The 25233-nt window shown below is 36.9% G+C and overlaps 1 protein-coding gene across 4 annotated transcripts in view; it reads left to right on the top strand.

The window, feature by feature from the left end:
- The window catches only part of Trank1 (tetratricopeptide repeat and ankyrin repeat containing 1), a 145377-nt gene that overhangs the window by 53733 nt on the left and 66411 nt on the right, over positions 1–25233 (top strand). For 3 of the 4 annotated variants that reach the window (XM_013513765.1, XM_013513766.1, XM_005383682.2), the window contains exons 5-8: positions 1170–1253; positions 1481–1619; positions 3455–3586; positions 15048–15218. In XM_013513765.1, the coding sequence (XP_013369219.1) occupies positions 1170–1253; positions 1481–1619; positions 3455–3586; positions 15048–15218 (526 nt within the window). The remainder of the gene's footprint in view (positions 1–1169; positions 1254–1480; positions 1620–3454; positions 3587–15047; positions 15219–25233) is intronic. The other variant, XM_013513764.1, reaches the window with a different exon arrangement.

Raw genomic sequence — 25233 nt, 5'->3', positions numbered from 1 at the left:
CACTAGGTGTGCGAGGAGTGGCCACCGAGGCCCCAGAAGGGGCACCCCTTGCCTCGCATGCTATTCAGGGTGGCACATGTTCCTGAAGATGTCTGGGGTTCAGCCTCACTCCCACGGGGATGCTACTGGTGTGGGGAGTGGCCCCCAAGGCCCGAGAAGGTGACCTGGGCTCTTCCTGCCTCACATGCTGGTTGGAAAGGCACTCCAGGTTCAGCCTGGCACCTGCAGATATGCTAGAGGTACGGGGAGTGGCTACCGAGGTCCCAGAAGGTGACTGAGCTGCCGCTGGCCTTGCATGCTGGTGGGGGAGGTGCAGGGGTGGCTCACCAGTGTTCTCAAAGATGTCTGGGTTCCTTTAGTGACTTTTAGATAGGGTCAGTGATTAAACAACTGGCTCTCTGAAAACAAAATCCTGTGTTGTAGCATTTATCAATTTCTATGGTGTACATACTTACATTATGTTGAGTTTCCAGCTATCACTATGACCGATGGGACTTGATGTTGGGAAGAAGTGTGCACAACCAGCTCACTAGCTGATAGGAGCTGGTTCCAGCCCATTGTTTGATAGGTTCTAATGGGCCCAAATACTTGTGGCTGATGAAACACTGATGGGCTTAGGAATAGATTGAAATAGGATATTTCCAAAGGATTTGAGTCTTATGCTTGCTATGCTTTAAGAACTTTGCATGAAATTGGCTTTCCACCCAAATGCAAATGTATTCTTGGCGGTGCTGGTTAATATCTGCTGCTCCTATTCTCAGCAGGCTTTGAGGAAATGTATAGAAAACTTAGTCCTCAGCAAAAACACTAAGTTTGCTAGACAGAGAGACCTTGGTTATTGTGGCTCAAGCTGAAAAACTTGGTAGGTGCCCTAGTTTTTTTTTTTTTTTTTTGAGACAGGGTTATAATATATAGTTCAGGCTGGTCTTGAACTCACTATGTAACCAGGCTGTCCGAACCTGCAGTGATCCTCCCGCCTCAGCCTGCTGAGTGCTGGAGTTACAGGCATGGGCTACCATGCCTAACTGGTAGGTAGTTTAAAATAGGAGACAAAATTAGAGGATTTTTTTTTGTTGTTGTTGTTGAAGCCAAAAAATAACCATTTTGCATTAATAGCCTGTGTGGAGAACATTATTATTCCAATTTTTCTTTTTCTTCCTTCCTATCAGTCATTTCTACTCTTGTCATCAAAAAAAGACCGACTACCAGCAAACCTCCATGTCCCTGATTTGTCACTGAAAAGTCTCTTTCAGGTAAGTTGGCTTCTTGAAACTTCTGATTTCCAATCAGTCCACTTTAGCCTGGTGTTTGGGATTTCCCTTTAGCTGCTTCATCACAGATTTGTTATATATGACAATCTTAGATGTGAGCCACAGCTAATCCAAGTTTTACTGGTTGTAAACTTTAATGGGAAAAGGAATTTGAAATTTTGTATTGATGTTGTACCTCCCATAATTCTTCCTGTGTGTCTTTTTTCCAGAAGTATGTCTTCCTTGGGCTTTATGAGAAAATGGAACAGGTGCCCAAGTTAGTCCAGTGGCTCATCTCCATTGGTGCAAATATTGAGACTATCGGACCATACCCGCTTCATGCCCTCATGCAACTCTGCATCCAAGCAGGTGAGTGCTCTCCCAGTTACCCTCCAACTACTTTCCAGCTCGGAGTTGTGGGACTCTGCTGTGCACAAATGAAACCTGAAATTAGCTACCTGATTGTAGACTATCCAAATAATTTGAATTTTCAAATGGATGAAAGCAGCAGGGGAATAGCATCATTTTATTTCTCCTGGACCTAATAGCTGTAAGAGGTTCAGATCAAAAGGATTTTGTGTTCCTAAGCAGATCCTGGCAGCAGGGTGGAGCCCTGGGACCCAAGGAGGGGACTTTGGATAGACAGCTTTTGCTAGGCAGCACTCCTAGGAGAGCTGTGGTTTCCCCCTGCTGGCAATGGCAGTTTTTGGTGGTTCTCTTTCTCTACATTCATTTTCTCTCTAGCTCAGAGGGCCAACTGCTGTGTTTTGAGACTTGGCTGGGAAATCCTAAAAGAAACATGGGCTATTACTACTGATACAGTTTAGTTATGATTCTTTTAAAGAACTGCTATTTTCATAAAATTGTTGCTTTTTAAAGTTTTGCCATCTGGTTATGGGATTTAAATTTTAAAATATTTTTATTCTATCATTAACACACCTGAACTCTCATGCTCATACTTTAGAAAAGTCTTGCTTTCCTTGCCAAGTATATGGGGGAATTGCTATTGGACGTTTACCCATACCATCTTAGAGCCAGAAGGAGCCAAGAGAACTTGTCTGTGCTACCTTTTCTGGGTTGTGAATTTTCCCAGGAATGGGGGTTTTAGAGGGGCCAGGGGCTTGAGGCCTTAGACCTCCATTTTTGCTTTTGCCAGATTTGTCTTGCCATTATCCGGTTCATATACTTGGGAATCCAGGAGAGATTTTATTCTTACTCAGATATTGGCAGATAAAACATTTGAAAGTAAAGTCTGTACATCAATTGAATCCAATCTTCCCAGCTTGAAATTAGGAAGCTTGAATGTGGAAAAGTATACCTATGATTATGAGTGTCATTACTCTCCATTGTCTCTGTTTTTAAAGTGAGTTCCTGTGGTTACAAGCAGCATCAGCAAGGTCAAGCCTTTCAGTTTATCTCTGATTGGTTCTTCAGGGGACAATTCTGATATGGTGACAAATGGTGTTCATAGAGTTGGCAGAGGTGTGTGGCTTTCCAAGATCTCAAGAGCTATAAAGAAGGAGTCTGAGAAAAAAAATATGTCCTGTTGATAGTAAGGTAGTGAGGCAAACTAATCAGAGATTCTGGCTTGATGACTAAAATGGAGGCTGGTGGTGCCCTGCCCAGACCCTCTTTGCACCAGTGCCCATCTCCACCTGCTCTCAGTGTTGGCTGCTAACAACCCATAGCTGCCCTGTTGCCCTTCTTTGCCGCAGGGAGGTTCCCAGGGATGTTCTTCATCAACTTGCAGCTTTTGACGGACTGACACAAGAATTCAAAAGCTTGGCCCTTTTGTCTCAAGGTGGCTCGATGCTGTAGTGCATTTCATGCTCCAGATCTCCTCATGGGCTCAAGGCTGGAGCTGATTTCAGTTAAGAACACTTCCTGGTTCAACTCCTTCCCACGCCCTATCTTCCTTCTCTCACTTTCCTTCCCCACAGATCTCTCTCTCCCTCAGTAAATCACATGTATAAGAATCCCTGTCATAAACTTCTTGGAAACTCAATCCAAGATTATGTGAATAAGTTTCTGTAACTCTTCTTTTCAGTTTACAAACACCATTGTCTCCCCATACCTATTTGTTTGAGAGTGGAAATGTGTATTGGATTTTCCATTTGGCTGCCTTAGTTTGGTACCCATTAATTTGCTTTGCTGCTTTGATGTATGTAGAAAATAAACCTGTAACTCATTTTAATTCCCTGCAGGAGAAAACCAACTTTTCAGGTGGTTAATGGACTACGAGCCTGAGTGGAAATGTCGAATCAATCAGCAGGATGATGATGGCTGCACCATTCTGCATGTCGTGGCCGCCCACTCTCCAGGATACCTCATCAAGCGTAAGTAGCAGCACCTCTCAGAAGGGTGCGACATGTGCTGCATGACTTTGGACTTTAGAAAACCTGCATGACTTACCACTGCCATTTTTGTGGCAGGCTCACAGGGCTAGACTTTCTCTCAGTTAAACAGGACTGGGAGAAGAGGCTGTATGTAGAAAGAAGGTTGGGGGAGAGAAGAAAGAATTGCTGGGCTCCTGTGCTCTTTTGGCTTTATGTGGCTTCTGAGAGGGTTGCATGATTCAAAGACATGGATGTGTCCGGCTGATTCGCCCCTTCCCGGATCACATGTTATAAAGTGCTTTATTTTATGTGGAATCTGTGTTAGCTGCCTGACATAAATTTGAACCTGATGACAGAGAGAATATACTTTAACACAGAAAGTATATTCTGCCACACTACTGGAGCCAGGTAGAAGAAAAGGGCTAGTAAATGCAGGGAAAAGCTGGTTCTCTTGACAAGGCCATATCTTACTCATCGGTGAAACAGAAAGACAAAAATTTCTACAGAGCTCTTTGAGGGCATTCATTTTTTCCTGAAACTCTCAGCCCCCTCAGTCATCATTTTTTCTTTTGGATGGAGGAAAAATTTTTTTCTCCTATGTTAATGGACTCTCAACCTCAGTGGAAGAGAAGTGACTGGAAGTGGTGGGAAGTTTGTGCCTGGTATTGCTGCATCTTGGAGCTGATTATGGGAACGAGATTGAGCTGGTGTCTCATGGCAAGAGACACTGAAAACTTGTATTTTTTTTTTTAAATGATATCTTATTATTTTTAAATGTCTGCTCAGAATTAAACATGCCTGTGGAATAGACAGCTTGGAGGCCTCCTTTTAGGGACCTCTACTTTGGTGGTCCCTCTTGGGAAACTGCAGCCTTTACTTTCATCAGGCCTCATGCAGAACCCAGTGAGGCTTATTTCTCCAGTGTCATCCCCCACTGAATGGGGCTCAGGAACCTACATCTGGAGAAGCAGAGAAAGGGTGTTTTATGAATTTTTATGAAGTTTATTGAAATGTAATTCATACCTATATAATTGCCTTCTTTAAAGTGTACAGTTCAACGCTTCTTTTATCTTAAAAGAGAAACAATGTGGTGCCACAGGTTTGGCACCACTGATAGAGGTTGTAGCAGAAATTAGTATTTCCTTTTTATTACCAAATAATATTCCACCCCATGAATATACCATATTTGTTTATTCATTCAGCAGTTGATGGATATATGAGTTGTTTCTACTCTTTGGCTTGCATGCATAATGCTGCTATAAACATTTGTATAGTTTTCATTATACAGGTCATTCATGTTGTTGGTCAAATTCATTTCTGGTTTTTTTTTTTGGTAGATACTGTGAATGAGATTCCTTTCTTGATTTCTTCCTCAGAAAATTTCTTCTTTTCTTTCTTTTTTTTTTTTTTTGTTTTTTTTTCCGGTACCGAGAATTGAACTCACAACCTCGTGCTTGCCAGGCAGGTGCTGTGCTGCTGAGCTAAATCCCTAGCCCCAGAAATTTTATTATTGGTGTGTGAGAAAGCTACCAGATTTTGTATCTTGCAACTTCACTGAATTTTTTTATTAGTTCTATCAGTTGTTTTTAATGAAGTTTTTTGATTTTTCTATAAAATCATGTCATCTTTACATTGGGATACTTTTACCTCCTCTTTTTCTGTTTGGATGTGCTGTGTTTCTTTCTCTTTCTCTTTATTGCTATAGTAAGACTCCCACAGCTATATTGATTTAGAATGATAACAGTGGACATCCTTGTCTTGTTCCTGTCTCAGAGGAAATGTTTTCCGTTTTTCTCCGTTCAGCACAATGTAGGCTGTAGATCTGTAATATATAACCCTTATTGTGTTGAGGTATATTCTTTTTATATTTAATTTTTTGAGGGCTTTCTAAATTATGAATTTTGTAGACTGCTTTTTTCTGTGTGTATTGAGACAATCATGGTTTCTGTCCTTCATTCTGTTGATGTGATGTGTTATGTTTGTCAATTTGCATACGTTGAGCTATCTTTGCATCCCTGGGATTAATCCCACTTGTGCATGTCATATAATCTCTTTGATGTGTTTTTTGGATTTAATTTGCTAGTACACTTTTGAGAATTATTGCATTTATGTTCATCAGGGATCTTGGTCAGTTTTTGTTGTTGTATCTTTCTTTGGTCTTGGTATCAAGGTAATGCTAGCCTTGTAGAATGATTTTTGGAAGGTCTCTTTCCTTTCAACTTTGAAATAGTCTGAGAATTTGTGTTAGTTCTTAAAGTTTGATAAAATTCAGCAGCAGTGAGGTCATCTAGTCCTGGGATTTTCTTAGTTGGAAAATTTTATTTCTGATTCAATCCAGTTATTTGCTACTGGTCTGTTTTTCCATGTTCTTATAGTTCACTTTTGGTAGGTTATATGTGTCTAGAATCTATCCACTTATTCTAGATTTTCCAGTTTGTTGACTTATAATAGTTGCTGTTAATAGTCCATAATGGCACTACATATTTCTGTGGTATTACTTGTAATATCTCCTTTTCCACTTTTGATTTCATTTATTTGGTTAGCCTAGCTAGAGGTTTGTCACTTTTATCTTTTCAAAAACTTAACTGTTCATTGAACTTTTGAATTTTTTAGCCTCTATTTCACTTATTTCTGCTCATTGTTATTCTTTCCTTCTACTTATTTTTCCATTAGGTTTGTTCTTGCTTTTCTAGTTCCTTGAGTTAATTATCAAATTCTTTAGTTGAAATCTATCTTTTCTTTTTTGCTGTAGGCAATTATTCCTATAAAGTTCCTTCTTCATACTGCTTTTGTGTTTCCCATGTTTTTGTATGTAATGTTTTCATTTTCATTTATTTCAAGAAATTTTGTAATTTCCCTTTTGATTTTGACCCATTGTTTAAGTGAATTACAGTATTCACAATAGCTGAAAGAGCTAAGCTATCCAATTAACCTAGGTGCTTCTCAACAGATGAATAAATAAAATGTATATATACACAATGGAGTATTTTGCAGCCATAAAGAAGGATGAAATTAATGTGATTTGCAGGAAGATGAACAGAATCAGAAATAGTTAATAATGTTAAAAGAAGCCAGACTCAAAAAAGAAAAAAATACCATGTTTTAGTCTCACATGTGGAACCTTAAAAATACACAGAAAGATAACATTAAAGTAGAAGAGGCATTATTAGAGAAGAGAGGAAAGGAGGGGGAGACAGGATGGGTATGGGATTAATAGGCAATGGAGATAGTCAAAAGATGTTGCATATATAGATGAATCTGCCAAAATGAAATCCACTGATCTTTACACTAATAAAAAAGGAGAGCATGCTGTTTAATTTCCATGTATTTGCATGCTTTCTAAAGTTACACTTTTTTGTGATATTAGGAAATGAATCCAGGGACTTGTACATGCTTGGCAAGCATTTTAACACTGAGCTACAATTCCAGCCCTCTCGTTACTGATTTCTAGTTTTGTTCTACTGTGGTTAAAGAAGATACATGCTATGATTTTATAGTGTTCAATTTGAGTCTTATATTGTGGTCTAATGGTGCACATTCCATGTACAGAGAACAATGTGTATTCTGCAGCTGCTGGACAAGATATTCTGTAAAAGTCTGTTAAGTCCATTTGGTCTATAGTATAATTTAACTCATGTTTATTAATTTTTTGTGTAGATGATCTATTTATGGAAATGGGGCATTGAAGTCCTCATCTATTGTTGTACTAGGGTCAGTTTGTTCTTTCAGATCTTATAATGTTTATTTTATGTAATTGCATATTCCAGTGTTGGGTGCATATATATTCACAGTGGTTATTTCCTTATGTTGAATTTTTTTCTTTATCCTTATGTGGTTACCTTTGTCCCTTTATACAATTTTTAAGTTAGAGTCTATGTTATCTGATATATAGAGTTATTCTTTTTCACTTTTGTTTTCCATTTGCAGGGTACATCTTTTTCCATTTTCAGTCTGTGCATGTCTTATGAAGTGAATTTCTTTTTTTTTTTTTTTGGTCTTTTTGAGATAGGGTCTCACTATGCAGTTCAGGCTGGTCTTGAACTTACCTTGTAGCCCAGGCTAGCCTCAAACTTGCAACGATCCTCCTGCCTCAGCCTCCAGAGTGACAGGATTACAGGCATGTGCCACCATGCCTGGCAATGAATTTCTTATAGGTAGCATTTCATGGGTATAGTTTTATTGATTGATTGATTGATTGATTGTCTTTTTGAGATAGGGTCTCGCTATGCAGTTTAAGCTGGGCTTGAGCTCACTTTGTAGCCCAGGCTGGTCTTGAACTCACAATGATCTTTCTTCCTCAGCCTCCCTAGTGCTGGGATTATAGGCATGCACCACCATGCCTGGCTTCATGGGTATAGTTTTTTAAAAAAAGTCTTTTTAACCAGCCAAAATCATTTAATTAGTGAATCTAATCCATTTTTAGTCAAGGTTATTATCAATCGATAATGATATGCCCTTGTCTTCTATTAATTATTTTCTAGTTGTTTTCTATATCCTTTTTTCCTCTCTAGCTCATTTTGTGGTTTGGTGGTATTTTGCACTGATACGACTTGATTCTTTTTTGTGTGTTTTAGTTTTATGTACTACTGTTTTTCGTGATGGTCATTATCATCCTTTTGCTTCTAGTGTAGGACTTCCTTAAGCATTTCTTGAGCGCCCATCTGATGGTGGTGAATTCTATTTTTACTTGTCTTCGAAATATCTTCATTTATGATGGAGAGCTTTGGTGGATCTTGGTATTCTTGGTCAGTGTTACACTGTGGAAATGAAATGTCCCCCAGGGGGTTAGTCCATTGATGGATTTATAGTTTGATGGCATTTGTGGAGGTGATGGAAACTTGAGAGGTGGGGCCTAGTTGTGGATCATGGAGTTGTAACCTTGGAAATTATCCTTGTTCTCTGGCCTTCTCTTTGCCTCCTGGCTGCCATGAGGTGAGCAGTTTTCCTTTACATGCTCTTCTGCCATCATATTTCTGCCTCACCACAGGCCTAAAAACACTGGACCCAGCCAACCATGAATTGAAACTACTGAAAGTATAAGCTAAAATAAATCTTTCCTACTTTAAGTTGTTTTTCTCAGGTATTTTGTCACAATGATGAAAAACTAACACAGCCAGAAAGTTTTTTCTTTCAGGACTTTGAATATATGATCCCATTCTGTTCAGGTCTGTAAAACTTTTGCTGAGAAATTTACTGTTAGTCTAATGAGAAGTCCTTCTTTCTCTTATATTTTTGACAGTTTGATTATAATTTGCCTCAGAGAGGATTTTTACTTGTGCACTTGTTTTTTGGGTCAAGTATGTTTGGGTTCCTTTGAGCTTTTTTGATCTGGTGACTGTATCATCCTTGATATTTGAAGAATTTTCTGAAATTGTTTCATTGAATAGAGTTTTCTATGCTGTTTCCCATCTCTTTTCCTTCTTGAATGCCCATAATGCAAAAGTTTGCTTTCTTGGGGCCGGGGATGTAGCTCAGCGTCATGGTGTCTGCCTGGTAAGTACAAAGTCCTGAGTTCAATTCCTAGTACAAAAAAAAAAAAAAGAAGTTTGCTCTCCTAATGGTGTTTGACAACCTAGGTTTAGACTATTTCTTAATAAACACTGAAACCTTTTCAATCTTCTGAAAGTTGAGTGAATAAATATGAAGTGACAAGAAGACACTTTTTCATATAAACATGGGCTCCCTCCTCAGCCTCTCCAGAATAAGCCCTCAGAAATCTTGCAAGCTTTTCCTCTTCCTTCCTTCTCTCTCTCCTTAACTTCTTCCTCTTTTTCATCAGGGAAACTAATCATTTTATTTAAAAACTTTTTTTAATTGGGCTAATTTTAGACTTACATAAAAATTAGCAAAAATGTTTTCCTATACCCCTCATTTAGCTTCTTATACTATTGCTAACATATAATCAAAGTTTAATGATCAAAATGAAGAAAATAACATTGATAATGCTATCAGTGAATGTACAGGCCTCACAAGAATTTCATTAGTTTTTCCACTAACATGCTTTTTCTTTTCTAAGATCCCGTGTACCATTTAGCCTCTCCCAATCTGTAACAGTTCCTTGTTATCTCCTGTTGCTTTGTCTTTCATCACCTTGATCCTTCTGGAGAGTGTTGGTCAGTTATTTTGTAGACTGCCTATCCATTTGAGTTTATCTGTTGTTTTCTTGTGACCAGAATGAAGTTATATATTTTTCTTAAGAATATTAGAGAAATTATTTTGTATTTTCAGTGTTATCCTATCAAGGAGTTCATGATATCAATATGCCATGATGTTAACTTTGAGTTTTTGGTTAAGGTCTGATCTGTGGGATTTCTCCACTGTGAAGTTACTATCTTTCTGATTGTAGTTAATAAATATCTTGGAAGAAATATTTTGAAACTATGCAAATAACTCTATTCCTTTTAAAACTTCTGAAGGCTAAATATAGTATGTATAATATAGCATAGTATAGTATAGGTGGTTTTGTCAACTAATAACTATTAGTTTGATCTTAATGTTGATTTATTCTTTACTGCTTGGAATTTTTTGGTAATGAATACCTATTGCTTCTTCCCTTTTATTTATTAATTGGTTATTGAATTATTACAGTATAGACTCAATGGATATTTGTTTTAGTCTATGGCATAAAATTGAACACCATCAGTATTGCTTTTGTTGCTCAAATAGCCCTACCTTTAGCCAGGAGTGACTCTTTCAGATTACCTTCTGTGTTTCTTTACCAAATCTCCATATTTTTTTTTCCCCTGGTACTAGGGAATAAACACAGAGCCTATTGCATGTGAGGCAAGTATTCTACCAACCTTTTTTTTATTTTGAGGCAGGATCTTGCTAAATTGCCCCACGTGGACTTGAACTTGTGTTCCTCCTGACTTAGCCTCCTAAGTATCTGGGATTATAGATGTGTATCACTATGTTTGGCTCTTCATCAGTTTTTGAGCACTTTTTTGCCTTCTGGTACTACAAGATACTTTAGGCTCATCTTTTATCTTTCTTTTTTTTTTGGTACTGGGAATCAAACACAGGACCTTACACTTGCCTGGCAGGTGCTGTGCCGCTGAGCTACATCCCTGGCCATACTGAGTGTGCCTTGTCCCAGTTCTAGAATCAACCACATCCTTAGGGATCCTTGCTTCCTATAGTTGGAGATGGTGTAGAACAATGGTGGTGAACATATGGCATGTGTATTACTGTGGTTTTCTTTTAAGACAAAAGATGTTAATGTATGAGTTGACTTTTTAAAACTAAAAACCTTGGAATTTAGTAATTCCAGTACTCAGATTTAATTGCAATGTTGGCATTTTGTGATAGATAAGTGGGTTTTGGGTTGCAGTTTGGGCACTTGATCTCTAAAAGGTTTGCCATCACTGGCATAGAAAAATGATCTGGTTACATATGTAACCCTGCTAACTAGAGTGTCATTTTTTTCTAGGACTTCTCAGCAGATACAGCTAGGATGTATATGTGTACAAACTAAGCATGATTACCAGCATCTGTATTACTGTATTTGTCTGCATCTGTCTGTATTAAAAATCAGGAGTTTATTTTGGTACATCTGATTCTAGTCTAGTGCCAAGGTCATTTAGTCTTTTTAAATTTGTAACATTTGTTATCTATGCTATATTTACTTGTTTGTTCACTTCTATGAGTTTTAGATTTGCTAATTCATTACCACTGTGAGAAAAATATTTGTAACTAGAAATATATTTATTTTTGCTCAGTGTTTTTTGCCTTCAACTTTATTTTTTTTTTGTTTGTTTGTTTTGTTTTGTTTTGTTTTTTTTTGGTTTTTCTCCGGTACTGGGAACCGAACTCACGACCTTGCACTTGCCAGGCAGGCGCTTTGCCGCTGAGCTAAATCCCCAGCCCCTTGCCTTCAACTTTAGAGAATTCAGAAAAGATGCTATTCTTTCCTTCTTTACTCTCTTTACTATGACTATGTTTGTCACTTGTAGTATGCCTAAGTTCTTTTTTAATATTTGGGTTATATTTTGGGATTTTCCTCATATCCTGGTTAGTTTTGTTTGTGTGTAGTTGGGGAGGGGATGTGAAACATTACTATGGGAACTTTGCAAAAAGATACACTTAGAAAAGTGTTTCTCCTTATCCCAGTTCTACTTCTCCAATTCTATTTCTCACTTCTGTTTGATTATCTATCTGTAGATAATCAATTTCTTTGATTTCAGACTTTTCTCTTGGGAATTTTTTTGCAACAGTGAACAGATACACATGTATTTTATTATATATCCTTTACATGAAGAGTCATATTATATACTCTTTGCACTTTCCTTTTTTTTTCATTAACATTATATCCTGAAAATCTGTTCATATAAATTCATAGGCATAAGTGTGTATATAGATTTGTTAGATATTATCAAGTTTTCATGTACGGAGATTCCATCAGTTTCATTACAACAAACAGTGTATGAGTATGCCTCTCTCATATTTACCAACAGAATTTGTTGTCAGATTTAACATTTGTTTCTGGTCTGATAGATAAAAATTGTTATTTCAGTATTGTCTTAATTTATATATCTCTATAGCAAGTATGTGTGGGTTTGAGCATATATATTCTTTTGGTACCAGGAATTGAACTGAGGATCTTATGCTTGCCAGGCAGGTGCTTATGCCACTGAGCTGTACCCCCGGTCCTGAGCTTTTTTATATTTAAGAACCATTTTTATATCTTTTTCTGTGAAAAAGAAAAAAAAATATAAAGAAACACTTGTACATGTTCTTGTCTTCCATTTTTTTAAAAGTGTACTTTAGCCTTTGTTCTCAATTTTAAAGATTTCTTTGTTCATTTTCTATCAGTCTCAGCCAAAGAGAATACCTCCTTTCAATACTTCAATAAAATTCCAACTGGTATGTCTAATTGACATGACTTTGATCACATGTTTTCCATGGAGCCAATCAGAGGGATGTAATGATCTGATTGGCTAAATCCTGGTCACATGTTAACCTTCCAAGTGGATTATGGAACAGAGAACACTTGGCCCTGTGTGAGAGTAGTGGTAGAACATGTGGTAGTGACACACTTGTTTGTCTGATTTTTACTATCATGATGTCAGGTAGGCCAAGAAGGGGAAGAGGTGCTTTTCTAAAGGAAAGGTAGGTGATTATTCTCAGAAAAGGAGGAATAAATACTAGTCAGGCTTAAAAAAAAAAGTCTGTCAATGGTCTTTAAATTTTGCTTCCTCATCCCCTTAAATAATTTTGAAAACCTGTACTTTGCATATTTTTAAGTTCACATCTGGAATTTTAAAACTGTGAATGAATTATGGTAAGAAAAAGTAATTTTCAGAATTATATGCAAGTTGATATTTTAAAATACAACTGTTACCTTTAATTGTATATAATAAAATGTAAATGCCATAGTAATTTGATATTCTTCAATATCCATTTTTAAAATGCTAAACAAGCATTTTAACAGTAAAAAATATTTACCTATGTGTTCCTGTTTTGGAATATTTCCTGTTTATTTTTTAAAAAGAAGTTTGTCCTAATATATTTTGTTTTGAATATCTTATTGGTCATCTAGTGATAATTCTTTTGGAATAAAAGTACTCATATAACTTTAAGTTTAAAAACATGTCTTTGATTTTAAGTTACCATGGATTAGATTTTGTTTTCTGCATTGAATTATGACTGAAATTATTATAGAGTTAAGCAAAACATAAATATAGTAAACATTTCTATAATAATTAAATGTAAAATTTTGGGCTGGGCATGGTGACAGCTAAGCAACTTAGTGAGACCCTGTCTCAAAAGTGCTGGGGATATAGCTCAATACAAAAGTTCTGGGTTCAGGGGCTGGTAATTTAGCCTAGCGGCACAGCACCTGTCTGGCAAGCGCAAGGTCATGAGACTGATTCCCAGTACCGGAAAAAAAAAAAAAAAAAAAAAGTTATGGGTTCAATCTCTAGTACCACTTTTCCCCCCACAAAAAAACAGTTTTGGATATAGTTAGGTTTTTTGGAAGTACTTAGGTGGGGAATGAAATGTAGTTTTTTTTGGTACTGGGAATTGAACTCAGGACTTTGTGCTTGCCAGGCAGGCACTGTGCTACTGAGCTACAGCCCTAGCCCTTTTTCTTTCTTTCTTTCTTTTTTTTTTTTTTTAAACAAGGTCTCCTTGTATAGTCCAGGCTGGCCTTGAAATCATTATATAGCTCAGACAGCCCATGAATTCACAGTAATCCTCCTGACTCCACTTCCTGAATGGTGGGATTTAAGGCATGTTCCGTCATGCCTGGCTTTGCAGTGCCTTCTACACGGTGCTGTAGAGGTATCATTTAGTTTTAATTGTCCCTTAGGTTGGACAATTAAAGTCTTACATTGATACACTATAGCTTAGGAGCTTTTACTTCCTTTGGAACAGTATATTGTAGTAATTGTATTAGTTTTGTATACTGTGTAACAAATTACCATAAGCATGGTGGCTTAAAACAGCTTCCACTTACTTCTAACCCCTAGAACTTTGACTATTAGAACTTACATAGTTAGGTCAAGACCACTTGGATAATCTCTATCTTTAGTTAACTTATTAGGAACCTTAATTACACTTGTGGAGTCTCATCACAGCAGCACCTAGATTAACATTTGATTGAATAACTGGGAGAAAGCTTATATATACCATGGGTCAAGAATATTAGGGTTTTAGAATTTTGGCTACCACAGTAAGATTCTTCATGCAGAGGAAGTATGAATTTTTTATACTTTCGAATGTGAGAGATAGGCAGTTGTGACTATGGGTGTGTATAGGAGGGAGGGGAATGTGATAAGTGCTGTGATATTTGAACTAAAGATGCTTTTCCAGGCAGTGAATTTTACTAAAGATTATGTATGTAAGTAGGAAGCCAGGTATTGATTTAATTCTGTGTGCCTGTATAAGTCGTTGTGCATCCCCAGAGATATATCTACTCCATTCTGAATACTGTTGCATCTGTGCTCACAGAGACACCTTGATGCTTGGCAAATAGATACATCAGCGCAGCAAATGGAGCATCGGTCTTGGGAGTGGTGGTAGTATCAATGGCAGCGATAATAACCAAAAAAAAAACCCTGGTGCCAAAGCAATTGCCACTTTTTTTACCTGTCCTCAAACAGGCATTTTTTTTTTCCTGGAGCAATATTCTGCTTCCTCTCCAGGGGATAAAGAAATCTGAAGTCAAAGCTTGCTCTTAGCCTTACAGCTGTAACTGTTGCCTGGTAACCAGATTTCCCCTCTTCTTGCTTGTTGCCTAGGAGAGAGAGGAGAAAGGTAGAGAAGAGCACACTTCTGAACCCCTTAAAAGCTATTGTCCTTCCCACTCCACTCAGGACTCCTTGCTTTGGGGAGTTAGATGGACTGCCTGAAGCTGGCAATTTAGGTTCCTTAAATAGAGGGGCCCTGGTCTTCATGGGAACGCCTCCTTATGGAAGGAGCCTTGACAATCCCTCTTTCTCATTTTGGACTGTCCTAGGACAAACAGAGGATGTGCAGATGCTCCTCCACTTTGGGGCAGACCCCACTCTGCTGGATCGACAGTCTCGGTCTGCTGTGGATGTCCTGAAGAGAAATAAGAACTTCAAAGCCATTGAAAAAATCAACAGTCACTTGGAAAAGCTGGCTACAAGTTCTAAGGACTTACCAGGTACAGTTCTAGTAAATTAACTTTTTAGAGGGAAGATAAAACTGGCTCTGTGATGTTAGGTACAAATCAGTTTGTCCCTTCTTGGTATGCATAGAGGGAAGTGAGACACTTCTCCCACAATGTTCAGAAAACTTGTTTGCTTTTTTTTTGGAAAGAGAGAATGAGATAACTTTTATTATGAATGAGATAATTCTTATTGAACAAGCATCTACGATGTAACAACTTTTCCTCCTTTAGACAGTATGGATAATTTTTTCCATGCAAATGCACAGCAAAAAAGAAAAAAAAATCCATGGAATAAAAGACAGCAAAAGTCAAGCCTACTCCTTAAACACTGCAAGCAATTTAAAATATATGTTTATTTCTTGACTTGTTAATTTGAGGCAGCCTCTGTTGACATCTTGGTGTAGAAGATGAGGTGCTTGACTAACAGTCCTATTTGTTGGATTTTTATCTGGCAATGTTATTTGTTATCATTTCCATTCTGCTTAACTCTATGTCTTAAGTTTTCCATGGTTCATCTGTAGATTGATTCTAAAAATTGAAAACTAGTGGGTTGTATTTACATGGTAGTATGATTATTTAAATGTTACTTTTAAAATTTTTATTTTTTATTAGTGTATGTTACCAGTATGTAATGATTGCATTCTTTGTGAGGAGTTGGTACATGTACATACACATCTTAATTCTTTTTTCATCCTTTTCCCCTCTCCTCCCCTTTCTCCCCGCTCCTTCCATCTCTTGGTAAACACTACTCTTCTTTCAGCTATGAGTGTAGCTGGACCAATAGAAATAAATCAGTAAATGTTCTGAAAACTTTGTTTTTTAAATGTGATATACTCTTAAACCTGCCAGTTTGATGAAACATGTATGTATTTTTATGCTTCCTGTACTTTTTGCACTTGTATATGACTTTTGTGGCACATGTTATCTACATAGATTTCTTTCTGGATATGCTAGAGTACTGACTCAAGTAAGCTTTTCATGGAGGAGACATGGATAGACTTTCATTGTTTTTGAAAATATCTTTATTTTATCTTCATACCAATTAATAACTTGAGTATAGATATATTTCATTAATAGTAAGTTATACTTTCTCCCCATATTTTATCATCTTGGTAATTGGAGTATGTTTTACAACCACTGATATGTCATGGTTTAATGGCAGCCTTTTTTGGTGTATTCAAACATTGATGATATCTTTAGATTTATGAAATAGAGTATATAACCTGATTATTTTTATCTTTGAAGAAATTGCTTTCTGGTCTCCATTGCTACTGATCAGAAGTCTGATGTCAGTCTCATTTTTTTCTCCTGCTAGAATTTTCTCTAGTTTTGAGTTCAAGCTTTCCCTGGCATGTGTTGTGATGTGATTCTTTATTTGTTCTTGCTATGCACATGCTGGTCCCTTTTAATCTGCTTTTCTAGCTTAGGAAAATTGTCTATTATTTTATTCCTTCCCAGTGTTTTTTTTTTTAATCTCTCTTGCTTCTTGACTGTGTCTGTCTTCTTTTTCTTAATAGTTTCTACCTCCCTTTTTATTTCTAAATCTTTAACTTTTCCTTCTATATTTCAGTTTATCCATTGCTACATTTTTAAATTTGGAAAACCAGTTTTAATTTCTCAGAATTCTTCCTTGTTCTGACTGTTTTTTTATTATAGCAGTTTATTCTTGTTTTGTATTTGCTTCATCTTCTTGAATTACTTTTAATGATATTAATTATATTTGTATATATTTAAAGAATATATTCCTTTCTGAATTATTTATGTCACTTTTGGGGTTGATTTCTTTTCTTGCTCTTCTTTTGTGCTGTTGCTTTTTCGTAATCATCTTATGATATTTGGATGTTTACACTTGTGAATGCAGGGCTGGATGGATTAATACTTTTCAAGTGGTTATGGCACATGTCCTAGAGTTATTTAAATTTGTTTCTCCAGAAGCACTTCTTCTTATGAATGGATACGTGAAAGCAGCCTCTGAGGGATGTGTGTTGGGGAATAGACAATCTATTGATGGGATGATTGCAATTGACAGGGTCAGAAAAGTTTTATGTGGGGGATATTGAAACTGTTTTTCATTTAACTAGCATTTCTGCACTTGCGTTTTAATTTTTATTTAAATGTCTTCTGTTGTTCCCACAAGGCAAAGACAGTGAGGAGAGAGAAATGTATTTGCAGAGTTCTTTTTTTTCTATACATGTTCTTTTCAAGATGTGACATACCATGTTTAGTTTTTAAATGACCTTATGTTTTAAGAAATTTTAATTTTTCCTCTGATGCAGGGTAACTATAACAAACCATTGTAAAGAACTTCCTGAGAGCTTGTGTTTATAATTTTAGTTTTAAAATGGTTTCCACAACTTGAGAACTTTAATGTAAACTAAACAGGTTACTTTGCCATGGAATATCTAGGTTTTAAAATAACAATGGCACATGCCTGTAATACCAGCACTTGGAAGGCTGAGGCAGGACGATCACCACAAGTTTGAGGTCAGCTTGGGCTACATAGTGAGTTCAAGGCCAGCCTGAACATCATAGCAAGACCCTGTCACAAAAACAAAAAAGACCACCAAAAAGGAAATGACTGATTTGTTGGCAAAATTATGTCTTATTAATGCTGACTTTAATTCTCAGAATAATGTGAATATTTAATATGATAGCCCCAAGCATGATGTCCACTTGTTTAGTTTTTATTAGTTTAGTTTCCTTGTATAATTTTTGAATGTCTGCTAATCATTAAAAATACTGTGTCTTCCGAGACAGGGTTTGGAACCCAGAGAAGAAACTCAACAGAATCTAAGCTTATCTTGTTTTTACTCATTAGAATTTACCTGTACTGTCTTGACAGAAAAGCATTAGGGGAATGTGCACTATTTCAGGCTTGTCATTTGTTTTACCAGGTAGCCTGTGAGACCAGTGGATATAGTCAAGCCTATGGCCCCCAGTGCTTATTAACATAACTGTTGGATACTTGATTATTTTATAGCTTTCCGAAACATTGACCATGAGGATTTTCTTGCATGGTAAAGGCATATTTGAAAGCTAGATAAACATTGAGTTAAAAGTTAAAAGAACTGATAAAAATCAAGAAAGAGTATGATAGTAGTTAGGGCTTGTAAAAGTCAATCTCTGAATATGATATCTGAATGTTATATGCACATATATATATAGAGAGAAAGAGTGAGAGAGAGAGAGAGAGAGGTATACTATATAGCTCTATAGAGTGGTATACTACGTTTTGTTTCTAAGATTTTGCCCATTGCACAAACTTTAAAACCTAAAGTGAGGCTAGGGAATCTTTCTAGACCAGATGTATGCAATATACTTTTCTGAGATGATGGAAATGGTCTATACCTACTTCATTGATATGATACTAGTCACATATAGGTATTCAGCAGTGAAAGTGTATATAGCTCATGCATCTGAAGGACTGAGAGTTTAATTTTAGGTGACTTTAATGTAAGTAAGTTAGTGGGCACTGCATTGGACGGTGTAATTTTAAACTTCAGTCCTCTCAAGAAGTCTCTTTAGGGCTGGGGATTTAGCTCAGCGGCAAAAGCACCTGCCTGGCAAGTGCAACGTCGTGAGTTCGGTTCCCGGTACCTGACAAAAATCAAAAAAAAAAAAAAAAGAAGTCTCTTTATACAAGATAGTAGTTGAGAAGATGGGAGTGTTAAAGGAAAGGGTCCCTGGCCATGGGAATGAAGATAGATCTTCTTTTAAGAACCTTACTCCTTTCCCATCTTGATTCATTGAACGCACAGATGGAAGTATTATCTTTGGGAAGAGCTGCTGCTAGGTTGTTTGTACCCATATTCTTGATCAAAGCACCTGATTTGATGATTTTTTTTAAAAAACATCACTGGTCCTGAGTACAGTGTCATTAGGATACAAGTTTTTGCAACTAAGTGAATGAATGAATGCTCCATTATAAAGACTAGAATTAAAGATGCTATCTCAGAAAGAAAAGAAAAGAATAGAAAAATATGCTTTCTTCTTTAACTCTTTCCAAAGGTCTCTGTATCCCATTTTGCTGATAAGGTGTTAATTGACATCTAGGTGAGAACTAAAACTTGAGAAATACAGGCTCTTGTTGAAGATTTCTGCTGTTCTCTAAATCAGCTTTGCCAGCATTAACATGCACACAAGTCTTTTGATTCACCAGGTTTTCTCATCAGGTGCCAGGGGCTGTCAGAGACCACTTTGAGGAGCAAAGCTTCACCCTTAAATAGTTAATATTATAGAGTTGTTTTTATTTGCCTTTCATGGCCACCACCAGATGGCAACATGTCTACTTTCTCTAGTGTCTGTTGCTGTTCAGCTCTTTCCTTAGGACCAAGAACAAGATTAGAGCCTTTGTCTTGTACTTGTGATCTCTCTGATTCACTCTTGCTTTGTTTTCTCTAGTGAACTCAAATCCAGTGCAACAGTGTGCTAAAATCCCAGGAGACTGCCTCTTTTCAGTTAACATAGGCATGGAACATTGACTTAAAGGATGTCTGTCATATCCCCTTTCTGAACCAATATTTTAATCTTTTTAAAGACCATGTATGAGATATAGGAAAGAAAATATTAATACTTATAGATATATTTGCCATAAAAATTAATGTTTATGATTTAATCATTTAGTCTTATCCTATGCATTTATAGTTATATATTTTATTTTCTTTTATAGAAATATGTAGATATGTTCATTTTAACTTAATAAAATTGAGTGTAATAAAACATGTTTTGCCTTTTATACCTGATGGATTTGGGCAAAGATGGAGTTTGGGCAAAAATAAAACCTCTTATTTTGAAATGATTTATTTCTATTTCCTACTATTTCTGCACACTGTTGCAACTTCGTAAGACCAATTAATTTTTAATTTCAAATCTGCTTATATATATTTACTGAATATAAACATTATGGAAAAATATAGTATAAAATTTTATTACAGTTATAGTTTTGCATTTTTTTTTTTGAGACAAGCTCTCACTATATAGTTTAGGTTGTCCTTGAACTCACTATGTAGCTCAGGCTGCCCTTTAACTTGTGGTGATTCTCCTCCTCAGCCATGCAAGTGCTGGGATTACAGGCATGAACCACCATATTCAGCAATTTTGGCATATTTTTATTGAGTCTCTCTTATTATTTAGTTAATAGTCACCTTTTTAAAAAAGTCTGATTATAATGTATAAGCAACTTTGTATCCTGATGTTTCTTTGCTCTTTTTTTTTTGGTACTAGGAATCAAACTCAGGACCTTGGGCTTGCCAAACAGGCGCTTATGCCCCTGAGCTATATCCCCGGCCTGATGTTTCTTTGTCTCTTATAAAGCTTGTAGAAAATTTAGGAAAAAAAAATAGAAAATTTCAGTGAAATAAGCAAGTCATTACTCATAGCCTTTCTACCCAGGGATACTATTTGTCATATTTAGGAACTTCTATGCATTTTCGTGTTCTTGATAATATGCTTTGATTTTTTTTTTCCCCTTAATGCCTGGAGTTTAATCTATAACTACATTCTTAGCTAGCCTAAATCATGTAATCATGTGTTAATTACATAGATACATCTAATTCTCTTTATTATCAGGCTTAGTGCATTTCCGTTCATTTTCATGTGACTTTTATATGAATTTTCTGGGGGGAAGAATGAGCTTTCTGAAAAGCTTTGAGTGGCATTTAGCAGGGAGAAAAGCAGAAAATCTTTATCAGTTTGGTAGTGAAAGAAGTTCTTTTACAAAGGGTCCTATTATTTTGTGTACTGTGAGTTTTGTATTTTAGAATGAAGGTGAGAGGCATAGTCCAGGGGTGCTAGCCAGACATTTTTACATCACCCACGTGGTTTCTATCTCAGGATGAGCTTCCAGCTAAGGTGGTATGGTTCCTTCACTGGCAAATGGTTACCATTTTCTGTTCTCTGGAGTATGATTCTGTAGTGGACCCAACTTCTACCTAGCACCTGAGGATTTCTTGATTAGAAGGCAATGAATGTTTTTGCCTTAGAAGTAGTGTGTGCATGTTTCTGGGGTTCTGGTCTGATTTGTTAAAATGTGATTCAGGTGTGTAGCAGAAAGTATATCAGATAAAGCCAGAGCTTCCCCTGCTCTCTGGGTCTCTTTTACTATTTCAGTCTACTACCTGACATTGGTGTCCCTTTACTTTGAAAATCTAGCAACTAAGGCTTTCCCTGTTCTCAAGGACTATCTTAGGGATTATGGAGCCTTGGTTTTTATTTTGTTTTGTTTTTTGAGACAGGGTCTTGCTATGTACTTCAGGCTAGACTTTAACTTTCAGCAATCCTGCCTCAGCCTCCCAAGTGCTGGGATCACAGGCATACAACATTGCGTCCAGCTTTGGAGCTTGTTTTGTTCATGCTCCTTCAAAGCAGAAGTGCCTGGAAATTTCCATCCTTTTAGTACAGCCTTAGCTAGTGCCCAATAGATATAAAGCCAGGAAGCCCCATTTCCCTCCTCTTACATAGGGACACTTCTGAGGTGTGACTTATACATCAGAGCTTCCTTGTCAGACCAGGCTGAGCCCACCCTCTGCAGGACTTTGCCTGAGCTCATACCTTCATTTGGTTTCCTCTTCTACTCCTGTCCTGCTTCCCCTATTCCCTTGCTGGTCTTCCCCTTACACAATTCCTTGACTTAGGGTCTTCTTCTGGGGAACCTGTGTGAATGCTTTTCAATTTTTTCTCCCATTCTCAAATAGTCTAGCTCTTTTAACATATTTCTACTCTGGTAGAACATGACACTGTACATAAATTCGTCTCTTCACATGATAGCCCTTTTACTGTGAGCCAAGCCCTTTTCCTTTAGTAAGAAAATGGATGTATGGTTTTGTTCCCTTATCTGTTCAGGAAGCTTCCATTAAAACTAAGAATGACTGTTGAGTGTGTAATATGATTTTAGCACATCACCAAGGGGTATTTTGTAATTATGAGTACTTTCTTAAATAAATTAAACCAAAGGTGTTATCATCTTATCTTCCTTGGAAAGAGAGATGGCTTCTTACTTAACTTGGACTTTTCTGCTTGCCAATATGACATATAAATTTGGGTGGCGGGCATATAGTTGGATGTTGCCATTGTGCTAAGCTACCATCTTGCTGTTACTTACCCAAATTGTTATATCAGTTATTTGAACAAACTACCCTAAAGTTTAGAGGCTTAAAAAACATTTATTTAGGTCTTGATTTGTTTGTTGGCAATTTTGTTTGAGTTATTCTTAGTTTTAGTTGAACTTTTTGAAGTATGTGTCGTCTTTTCTGATCTTGGCTGATCAGCATCTGTGAGCCTCAGTTTGGATAAGAGACTCATTCCTTTTTTTGTATCTTGTCTCTTATCCCCCATATGGCTACCCTAGACTTGTTCTCATGGCCAGTAGAAATATACAAACCTTCTTAAGGTCTAGGCTATTACTGGCCTAAAAATCATGTCCACTGTGGTCTATTGGTCATACCAAGTCAGGAAGCCAGGCAAGAATCAGGGAATTTTAGTTGGGGTAGGAATAGTTTCCATTTCTTGATCAGAAGAATTTCAGTCATACTGCAAAGGATGCGAATGCTTGGAGGGGTAGAGAATTGTTATTGTTACAATGTGTGACAGTGGTGATTTCTATGCAGCACCAGAAATGGTGATGAAACTGCTAGTCCAGAAGACTTCTGAGCAGCTGGTGCAGTACATGAATTCAGGAAACTGGTTATTGCATAAAAACTTTTTGAAGCAGAAACTAGTTCAGAGGTTCTTGCACCTCTTTTCTTCTCCTCCAGGTATAGTTCTTCTGAACGTTCAGTTGTGCTAAAGATGATATATGTGCATTGAAACTCTTTTAGGGGCTGGGGATGTTGTAGCTCAGTGGAAGAATGTATGTATAGCAGGCATGAGGTCAGGATTCTTCCCCCATCCCCACAAAAACAAAACTCTTTTCTAGTATCTTCAAAAATTAATCTCTACCCACCATTACAGGCCTTAGTAGGGACCAGTGACTCACATGTAAACATGGAAAGCCAATTGGTTAATATTAAATCCTGCTCAGAGCTGCTTCATAGTGGTCTCCGTCATTCTTCCATGTTTATGCTTTGGAACCAGCTGACCATGGACCATACACCCTAGGGAAACTGTGAGCCAAATAAACCAAATCTCTAAAATTAAAGATAATGCATCTACATGTAAAATGTTCAGACAACACAGAACATTTTTCAGTGAAAAGTCTTATCATGAGCACTTGAACTTTAGTCCCTAAACTCCCATCTCCAGAGGTAATCTTTGTTACTAGTTTTTCATTTTTCCTATTAAGTTACCCTTTGCCTACACTATAGGTTTTTATATATCACATGACCTTCTCTCTTCTATAGATTTTGTCTACTATTGGTATATAGATTATTATAGAATTAAATGTAAATTTTTAATTATCACAACTTAATTATCACGGTAATGAGATTTGACTTAGTTAGCCATCATATTATCATTCCTGGGCATATCTCAGCAAAGCATCTAGTGTTGTCCCAAGGTTTTCCACAGGGACAAAGGTCCTTTTACACTAATGCATTTGCTAGACTTCCTCCAGAATCAAACAATCATATGGCTTGGTCAGGCCAAAGTCCCAAATAGGTAATACATTGAAAGATAAACTAAAGAATGTCCTTCTCCACAATGACAGAATCAAGAAATTGCCTAAAAAGAACTTTAGATGACAAATGCCAGATAATTGTGGAAGAATCTAGAAACACTGAAACTGAGATGTCTCAATTTTATAGAGAATATAGAAACTCATGGCCAAAAGAACTAAAAATGTTTTTCAGCACATGTAGCAGATCATAGTATTCAAGGCATGAACTAGTACTTTTGAGTCTTGGCTCTGCCACTTGCCAGATCTATGATCTTGTACAAGTTATTTACCTCTTTAAGGTTCAGTTTTGTCACCCCTGCTTCAGCTGGGGAACCAGTCTTATAAGATAATGCATGTGAAACACTTATTTCTAATATCCTGCTCATAAAATGGTAATGCCTGTTAGCTTTTATCGTGAGTTGCTGGTGAATCTGAGTTTAAAATTACCCTTTCTTTCTTGCATATGAATGAGCATACCCAAGACTCTAGAATGGGGCCATCATGTGTGAAATCTATTAGATGCAGATATTGTGTGTAAACCACATCTAGAGAGCATTGTTAAGTTTTGGACCTAATGTCTGATTTGTGAAGACTGTCCTCATTTATACTTGCTTAGGATTCTGAAAATGACACTTGACTTCTTGGTGTTTGGCCAAAATCTCATAGAAGGCTGCAAGATGGAAATGCTACTTCTTCAATGTTCTTTATGTCTTATGATCTACATTCCTGAGCTTTCTTTATTTTTCTGTGGGAGATTGTGTGTATCCTGTGGGCTCCTTTCTCTCTCTCTGTCAAGGTTACTTTCTCTTTTTTTTCTCCGCTTTGTTACTCTTTGTGTTTTTAAAGGTCTTTCTACAACTCTCTACCACAGTTGAGTGGGTCTGTAATCAATCCATCTAACTCTTTTTGACTCATTTTTTCCCCTCTTTTTACTTTTTCTCTCCTCTTTGTATCCTTAACTGTTCATATGGTGGAATGTTTAGAACTGTTTCTGTTTCAAGTGATAGACTCAAGTTGCCTTAAATTGTCAAAAAAGAGACTTGACACTCATGCTAGAATATTTGCAGTGGGCTGCAGGGTTGCACTTATTATCTCCTGTTAATTCAGCTGTCTTCTTGTCAGCTTTCACCGCAGACTATCAGTGGAAAAAAAATCCAGGTCTCTAACTTTTGACTTGCCCATCGTTTCTGAACTTGTGTACCCTTCTCTCTCTCACAGTGGTTTGAACAAAAGTGTTAGACTGCACTTTTGATCACAATGTGTATCTCTGAACCAAAAACTAGTCAGGAGGATAGAGTCTTGATTGGCTCTGGCCTAAATTATATGTTAGCTCGTACCTCAGTGGAGAGTGTTGAAGGGTGGGAGTCTCATATTACCAAAAGATGAGTGAATAGATTCTGGGGAATAAAAGTTGCAAAT

The sequence above is a fragment of the Chinchilla lanigera genome, unplaced genomic scaffold, assembly GCF_000276665.1.
Source record: "Chinchilla lanigera isolate Chin_1 unplaced genomic scaffold, ChiLan1.0 scaffold00020, whole genome shotgun sequence".
Lineage (NCBI taxonomy): Eukaryota > Metazoa > Chordata > Mammalia > Rodentia > Chinchillidae > Chinchilla > Chinchilla lanigera.
This window is presented reverse-complemented; position numbering and strand designations above follow the sequence as displayed.